Source organism: Bombina bombina, chromosome 11, assembly GCF_027579735.1.
Source record: "Bombina bombina isolate aBomBom1 chromosome 11, aBomBom1.pri, whole genome shotgun sequence".
In the NCBI taxonomy this organism is placed as follows: domain Eukaryota; kingdom Metazoa; phylum Chordata; class Amphibia; order Anura; family Bombinatoridae; genus Bombina; species Bombina bombina.
The window spans coordinates 195,979,191-195,987,654 of record NC_069509.1 but is presented as its reverse complement, the minus strand read 5'-3'; the positions used below and the strand labels follow the sequence as shown (position 1 = coordinate 195,987,654).

General features: G+C 41.6%; 1 protein-coding gene across 1 annotated transcript; it reads right to left on the bottom strand.

The window, feature by feature from the left end:
• Positions 1-4,321: 4,321 nt before the first annotated feature.
• On the bottom strand, positions 4,322-8,222 carry LOC128641963 (actin, cytoplasmic 1). The gene is made up of 6 exons (XM_053694576.1): positions 8,118-8,222; positions 6,675-6,812; positions 5,970-6,209; positions 5,124-5,562; positions 4,824-5,005; positions 4,322-4,668 (listed from the first exon to the last, which is right to left on the bottom strand). Exons 2-6 carry the CDS (start codon positions 6,795-6,797, stop codon positions 4,525-4,527), a joined length of 1,128 nt encoding a protein of 375 aa, XP_053550551.1. The 5' UTR covers positions 6,798-6,812; positions 8,118-8,222; the 3' UTR covers positions 4,322-4,524.
• Positions 8,223-8,464: the final 242 nt, after the last annotated feature.

The following is an 8,464-nucleotide window of genomic DNA, read 5'->3' as shown; positions in this document are numbered from 1 at the left end:
ATTTGTTTGTGCTGCAAAAACAAACGTTTGTGCCGGTTTGGTTTCGAAGATATTGCGCATTTTTTTGTGTGAAACTCCGCCCACTTTGCACCCCATGTTATGCAATTTTAAAAACAAATATGCCATTTGTTTGTGCCAGTTTGGTTTCGAAGATATTGCGCATTATATTTGCTAAAATCCCACCCACTTTGCACCCCATGTTATGCAATTTTAAAAACAAATATACCATTTGTTTGTGCTGATTTGTACTGCAAAAACGAACGTTTGTTACGGTTTGATTTTAGAGATATTACTCATTATATTTGCTGAAACTTCGCCCACTTTGCACCCCATGTTATGCAATTTTAATAACAAATAGCATTTGTTTGTGCTGCAACAATTGTTTGTGCCGGTTCGGTTTCTGAGATAATGGACATTCAAGATTTTTTTTTTAGATTATGTAAACTCAAGCACCGCCCACTTTGCACCCATGTTATTAAATGTAAAAAACAAAAATCCCATTTGTTTGTGCTGATTTGTGCCACAAAAAGAAACGTTTAGAAGATACTGCATATTATATCAATCCTCACTGACTTTACACTTTATTAAATGTTACATACAACTATATTCATTTGTTCCCTGTTTGTGCCGAATCGGTGGATATTGCACATAATCTGTTTAGTTTTGCCTACTGAGATATTACACGTTAGGACATGAATCCTCAGTCTGCAACCAGTAATTGTAAATAAAATACACTATTGTGCTGGCTAGAGAAAATTTGTGGATTTTTTTTTTTTAAGGGAAATCTAGAACACCAGTGATTAAAGGGACATTATACACTCATTTTTTCTTTGCATAAATGTTTTGTAGATGATTTATATAGCCCATAAAGAAGTTGTTTTTTTTTAAAAAAAAAAGTTTTTGCTTATTCTTAAAGAACATTGCTCTGATTTTCAGACTCCTAACCAAGCCCCAAAGTATTAGGAGAATACCGAAGTATACCTACTCGAGCTTGCTTCTGTTTGTGTAAAGGGTCTTTTCATATGCAAAGGGAGGGGGAGTGTCTGATATTTCCCACTTGCAATGGGTGCTCCAGTAACCTTTTAAACAGAGCTAAACTGGAAGCTTCTAAGTAAGTTTTTAAATGGTTTTATACCGGATTTTTATATCAGTATCTGTGCATATTCTTTATAATAGTGTCTATTACATGCAGTTATAGGAAAAGTGGTGTATACTGTCCCTTTAACACTGCACCAGAAAGTAAAATGAAAGAGGGTTAATGTGGCATTTACAGGGCAATATTTGTAATGAGGCAGAGTAGGCATGTGCCCTCCATAGAGGGGAGCCGTGCACGTGCCTAATTGCTGGTGTACTGTCATATATAGAACACTATTCAGAGCGCACCTCCTTTTCCATGATCGGCGGCTTCCGTGGGGGCAGAGAGGGACCTCGGTGTTGGCTGCCATTAAAAAGCCTGTCCAGCACAGGCAGGCGTTCCATTGGTCAGCCTACACCGGGGTCCTTCCCTGCCACCACGGAAGCCACCGGTAACAGAAAACAAGGGGGATGCGCTCTGTGCCTATGGACGCCCGAAATGTAAATCCAGCCCTGGGCATTAAGGGATTAACATTGTACCATACCGCTCTGTGCCTATGGACGCCCGAAATGTAAATCCAGCCCTGGGCATTAAGGGATTAACATGGTAACATACCGGTTTATACGGCATACATGGGAAGGAGCCCAAACCATAGCTTAAGTAATTTAACTACAAAGTGAATAAGTAGAAACCCACTACTTAATTTAAAAAGGAAATTTTCAATTAAATTGCAGTAAAGCCCTCATCAACCCCATTAGGCCTAATAAACCTCCTTTAGCCAATTTAACCTCTTTGTTGCCATATTAATCGCCTGTAATGTCATGTTAAACACAGACAGCCCAATATTAACTTGCTTAGAGTCAACAAGCGCTTAAAAGCACTCAAGCAAGTTCTCTTATACAAGTCACTTTTTTTTTTAAACATTTAGGGGGGCATTAACATCCCTGGCGATGGGGGGGAAATTGTCTCACTAGTTTTCTATGCAGCGCAACAGTATAGTTTCAGTTTAACTAGACTGTTGCGCAGAGCAGCTACACTGCATAGAAAACTGAAACAGGTTTTTTCCCAGTTGCCAGGGATGTAATCTCCCCCATATGGTTTTTTAAAAAAAAAATTTCTGGTGTGGACGTCACATCTGTTCTTTTGTATACCCCAACGTTTTATAATTCTATTTGTACTCGAACATTTTTGTTATAATACTTTTGAATCAGAGTACATGTACACATAATGCACAATATCTCCGAAAACAAACGTTAGTTTTTGCAGCACAAATAGTATATTTGTTTTTAAAATTGCATAACATGGGGTGCAAGGTGGGCGGAGTTTCATAAATATAATGCGCTATATCTCCAAAACGGAACAAATGTTTGTTTTTGTGGGACAAAAAGAATGGTATATTTTAATTCAGTTTTTAAAAACATGGGGTGCCAACTTCATAGGTTGACTGTGCTAATCTGGGGTCATTACACAACCCTATGAATGCTGTAGTTGCTCCCGTTTGTTTTTATTTTTTTACACGTCGCCCTAGAAGCTCTAATAGGGCGCACACTTTGTAATTGTCCAACCATCTCATACTTTAGTGACGATTGTTGCAAATAGAGTATTAAAAGGACAGTGCCCCCTTTGCAGTGTTTCCAATAATTTTACATGCAAGTCTGGCAAATTGTGTACTTATATCTCATTAACCTTTTTGTCATATGAAATAGCCGCTTGTCTGTTGTATCCTCACCTATACTGAGGATTTCAGTCACGTTAAAATTATACTGTCATGATTCAGATAGGGCACGCACTTTAGCTAGATAGTAATTAGCATATGAGCCCAAGCCCTTGAAGGCTGCCTCTTATCTAAATGCATCAAGTTTTTACAGCTTAAATTATGCTTGTTCATGTGTGCCATATAGATAACATTGACTGCTATATGAGTGTTAGCACTGATTGGCTAAAATGCAAGTCCAAAAAAACTAAGATAAGGTGACAATCTGCAGGAGCTTAGATACAAGGTTACCACAGAGGGAAAAAAAAAAAAAATGGTATTATCTATCTTTCTAATTTATAGAAAGTCTGGAGTACACTGTCCCTTTAAGTATTAGGGAAACATTAACTGTGTACAAGAAGGCGCGCTCCCATAAGGCTATGAGACTGAATGACTACAATGTTAAAGGACCAGTAAACAGTAGATTTGCATAAACAAATGCAAGATAAGACAATGCAATAGCACTTAGAAAAATCTACAACTCATTTGAAATTCGGACTAACAAACTTCAATATTATTTATATTTCCACTGCCCCTGTACCATGTGATAGCAATCAGCCAATCACAAATGCATATACATATATGCTGTGAATTTTTGCACATGCTCAGTAGGAACTGGTGACTCAAAAAGGGTAAATATGAAACACTGCACATTTTTTTAATGGAAAACAAAAATTGGAAAGTTAAAATTACTGCTCTGAATCTTGAAAATTTGACTTGAGTGTCCCTTTAATTTTCCAATCTTTTTCACTGTACACAATGAGTTCTCTCCCTACAATCTGAGCCCATTCAATTGGGTTGTGGTTTCAACCAGACAGCTATTCCATATACAAATATCTAAATGTGCAATTTCCTACTCTTAAACAGATTAAGGGAAACTAATTGTACAGTACACTAGTTACATGAGGCATTCTTGTGTAAAACTGTTAACGCTGGTTAAAAGCCATATAACCAATACCTAGGGGCAGATTACACATTGGCTGATAACAACTCACCCTTTATTGTAGACGGGGGGGGGGGAATAACCCATAAATCTCAAGTGTAAGAAATAGGTTTTACCCAGCACAGACATTAGATTTATTATCTATATATGTCATGTGGTCCCATCATCCATATAAATAGGTGTATCCAAGACTTAAAGGGACAGTCTAGTCAAAATTAAACCTTCATGATTTAGATAGAAAGTTGCTTAAAATTGCATGCTCTAATTGACTCCTTTATCACTTTTTGTTCTCTTGGTATTTATAAATTAGAAAGTTGCATGCTCTGAAGCATATTTTGCCTATACTATCCCTTTAAGCACCAGGTGCCCTGTAATTTGATACAAACTGTACTAATTAGAGCCCGGCATAACCAGGCATAGAAATAAGTCATCAGAAGTGATCGCAGGTTATGCAAAGCCTAGAGGAGGCGGTGCTGTCTCTATAGTCCTGAACAGGTACCTGGTATATAAAACAGTTAAGTCTAAGTTACCCATTAGAAATGAAAGACCATTGTATTGGTTAGTCGTTTTATTTAAATGACATTGATGTTACAGTTATATTTCTGGCACCGCAGAGAGTTGTAAAACAGGTGAGCTACTACACAGCTTGTAAAAAGGAGGTCTAGGGCAGTGAAAACCTCTTGGGGAGACTAGTACAACTGTGTTCACCCCCCTCACCAAGTCCTGAGATGTGAGCACAAACCATGCTGTGCTTTAAAAACATTTACGGTGTACAATGGATGGACCAGATTCATCATACTCCTGCTTGCTGATCCACATCTGCTGGAAGGTGGACAGAGAGGCCAGGATGGAGCCTCCAATCCAGACAGAGTATTTCCTCTCAGGTGGGGCGATGATCTGTAGAGGACAAGTTTATTATTAGATCTTAATCTTAGTCTATCCTATAGCTTAAACCAAGACCATTTGAGGGTGATAGTGTCCCTAAGCTGCCAGTGCTGTATTCAGACAGTACTATTAGCCAAACCCAGTGAGCTGGCATTTGTGCCACTAACCTTTATTTTCATGGTGCTGGGAGCCAATGCAGTGATCTCCTTCTGCATACGGTCAGCTATACCTGGGTACATTGTGCTACCACCGGACAAGACAGTGTTTGCATACAGATCCTTTCGTATGTCCACATCACACTTCATAATTGAGTTGTAGGTGGTTTCATGAATACCACTGCTCTCCATACCTGTTGGACAGATTATACAGTTAGTAATATCTAGAACATAGTTTACCCAATAATCCTACCTTTTTTTTACCCCTATAAAAACACTTTGGTAAAAACTACTGGTAACTATACTACGTACCAAGGAAAGCTGGCTGGAAAAGAGCCTCTGGTGCTCTGAATCTCTCATTGCCAATGGTGATGACCTGACCATCAGGTAGCTCGTAGCTCTTCTCAAGGGAGGAAGAGGAAGCAGCTGTAGACATCTCTTGCTCAAAGTCCAGAGCAACATAGCAAAGCTTCTCCTTGATGTCACGCACAATTTCCCTCTCAGCTGTGGTGGTGAAGCTGTAGCCTCTCTCGGTCAGGATCTTCATGAGGTAGTCTGTCAAGTCACGACCTGCCAAGTCCAGACGCAGAATTGCATGGGGCAGAGCATAACCTTCATAGATGGGCACAGTGTGGGTAACACCATCACCAGAGTCCATCACAATACCAGTGGTACGACCAGAGGCATACAGAGACAGCACAGCCTGGATGGCAACGTACATGGCAGGGGTGTTGAAGGTCTCAAACATGATCTGAAAAAGAAAAACAAAAAGCAGTTAGCAAAGGAAGAGTGGTGTGTAGAGATGATCAAAACCATGCATGTGCAGCTGTAAAATCACAGCACTAATTATTCCCTCTAAACTCAGGCAACGTCATGTGAGCCAACACAGGGCAGGCAAAGTGAACTTATCCGTTACAACTCATCTAACTACAGAGCCAAAAGTAAATAAACAATTCCCTTGTCAGGTTAGTAGCTGAACGCAAGTTAGACAAGCAGGTTCAAAACACAAAACCAGACGAAAGCAAATAAACCTGTAAAGATGGCAGCAAAGAGAAGATTCAGGTCAAAGAGGACCCCTGTAATGGACAGCAAACTGTACGTCAACACAAGTAGTCAGGTGCTAAGAAGATTCAAGTACTACACAGGTCAGGTACACACCTGAGTCATCTTCTCCCTGTTGGCTTTGGGGTTCAGAGGAGCCTCAGTCAGTAACACAGGGTGCTCCTCAGGGGCCACTCTCAGCTCATTGTAGAAGGTGTGGTGCCAGATCTTCTCCATGTCATCCCAGTTAGTGACAATTCCATGTTCAATGGGGTACTTCAGGGTCAGGATACCTCTCTTGCTCTGAGCTTCATCGCCAACGTAGCTGTCCTTTTGTCCCATGCCAACCATGACACCCTGGGGAGAAGTTAGTGAAGGTCATGTGCTTTATTTACAAAGTTATGATGCAGCAATAGTCACATGAATATAATTGTAGCAGCAGATAAGTGAAGATTGTCAAACCACAACCAATATTTAGTAACAAGTAGTTAGTTGAGATGACACCATTGGCCCTCTAAGGATATAAAATTCACTCAGCAAAATGTGTAAGTCTTTAAGCGTTGAGGGGTGAATCAGATAGCTACTCAGCTTTTGTTAATCAGGGCATAAATGATCTTGCTACACCGATTGCTTAGATGAACATGTAGCAGGATCTGTTAAATACAGCATGCAATATACTCCAGCCTTGAGGGGCAATGCATTAAATATTCAGGAGGTAAATTACAAAGAAAGGCTGTTTGTTAATGTGCTCTGGATAATTAAAAACTTTGTTTATATTAGAGAATTTTATTTTAGAATCTAGGGGAGGGGCGGGGCACTTACCTGGTGTCTTGGGCGACCCACAATAGATGGGAACACAGCACGAGGAGCATCATCTCCAGCAAACCCAGCTTTGCACATACCGGATCCATTGTCAACAACCAGAGCTGCAATTTCCTCTTCCATTGTGATCTGTTAAACCTGTAGAATGTTAGGAGGCATCTCATTAGATAATAGCACCAGGAGCCCTGATGTTTCCTGCATACACCACACCTACAGCTTGTGCATAGTTACAGCTAGATAGCTGTGCACCCGTGCAAGATCTTAAAGGGATACTGAAGCCAAATTTTTTCTCTCATGATTCAGATAGAGCATGTAATTATAAGCAACTTTCTAATTTACTCCAATTATCAATTTCTTTGTTCTCTTGCTATCTTTATTTGAAAAAGGCATCTAAGCTAAGGAGCCAGCAAATTTTTGATTCAGACCATGGACAGCACTTTTATTGGTGCTGTCCAATCAGCAAAGACAACCCAGGTTGTTTACCAAAATGGGCTGGCATCTAAACTTACATTCTTGCTTTTCAAATAAATATACCAAGAGAAGAAAATTTAATAGGAGTTTGTTAGAAAGTTGCATGCTCTATCTGAATCACAAAAGAAAAAAAAATTGGGTTAGGTGTCCCTTTAACTCTGTGCCCCACAAAATCTAAGCATGCTATGGTTCTATAGATTACACAAACGTAGCAAGCAAGTGTTGCATTGGCTTTTCTAACATAGGAAAAGACACTGGACAGCAGCCATAGGTCAGAATGTAATCAGACCATGCTATTGCAGAGAAAGCTGTATCTTGCTTCATATGTGAGCTACAGGGTGTGCCAGTAAAATGCCATGCATCTCAGCTGCAGTGTTAGGGGTTTGTATTCTCAGGGATTCTACACACACTAGCACAAGAGCCCCCCTTACCCCAAGAGAGTCCCCAGGGTGCCCCTTACCCCAAGAGAGTCCCCAGGGTGCCCCTTACACAAGAGAGTGCCCCTTACACAAGAGAGTGCCCCTTACACAAGAGGGTGCCCCTTACACAAGAGGGTGCCCCTTACACAAGAGGGTGCCCCTTACACAAGAGAGCAGAGTGCCCCTTACACAAGAGAGGGTGCCATACAACACACATCACTTCCTGCACCAGGAGGGAGTGCCCTGCAAATGCCCAGTCACAGGAGACAAGATGGTGGAATTTGCGGCTAGCTAGCAGTAGGACTGTAGGTGAGAGCAGGCAGCAGCAGTTGTATGGACCCTTTGTGTGTCAGGGACAAACACTGCGGCACACAAGACAGATAACCGTGAGTCAGCAGCTGGGCCTACATTACACACCCAGTGCTAGTACCAGAGATGTGCCCACAGCAGGACGTGCTGCCCACTGTACCGGGCACTCTCCTCCCCCAGCCACCCGATGTCTCACCCGCAGCGCGCCCCCGTCACCCTGCCCTAACCGCAGCGCGCCCAGTACCTGCTACTGCTGATGCTCAGTCGATTGATGAAAGGAGGAGCCTATGCTCGGCTCCGGGGACTTTTATAGTCAGAGAGCCAGGGGCGTGGTCATCGTATGACGTCGCTAGCCGTTTTATACGTGTGACGTAAAGTGGGTGGTACAAACTTTTAACCCCTGAACCACCGGACTGAAGTGCCAACTTTGTTCTAGTGTGACAGCTGAGTGTGTGTGACAGTCTCAGTGTGACAGCTGAGTGTGTGTGACAGTCTCAGTGTGACAGCTGAGTGTGTGTGACAGTCTCAGTGTGACAGCTGAGTGTGTGTGACAGTCTCAGTGTGACAGCTGAGTGTGTGTGACAGTCTCAG

Coding starts and splice junctions, on each gene's coding strand:
- LOC128641963 (XM_053694576.1), bottom strand. CDS start 6,797: ATGGAAGAGGAAATTGCAGCTCTGGTTGTTGACAATGGATCCGGTATG. Junction 5,563..5,969: donor ACAGGGAGAAGATGACTCAG/GTGTGTACCTGA, acceptor TTTCTTTTTCAG/ATCATGTTTGAGACCTTCAA. Junction 4,669..4,823: donor CCAGCACCATGAAAATAAAG/GTTAGTGGCACA, acceptor TGTCCTCTACAG/ATCATCGCCCCACCTGAGAG.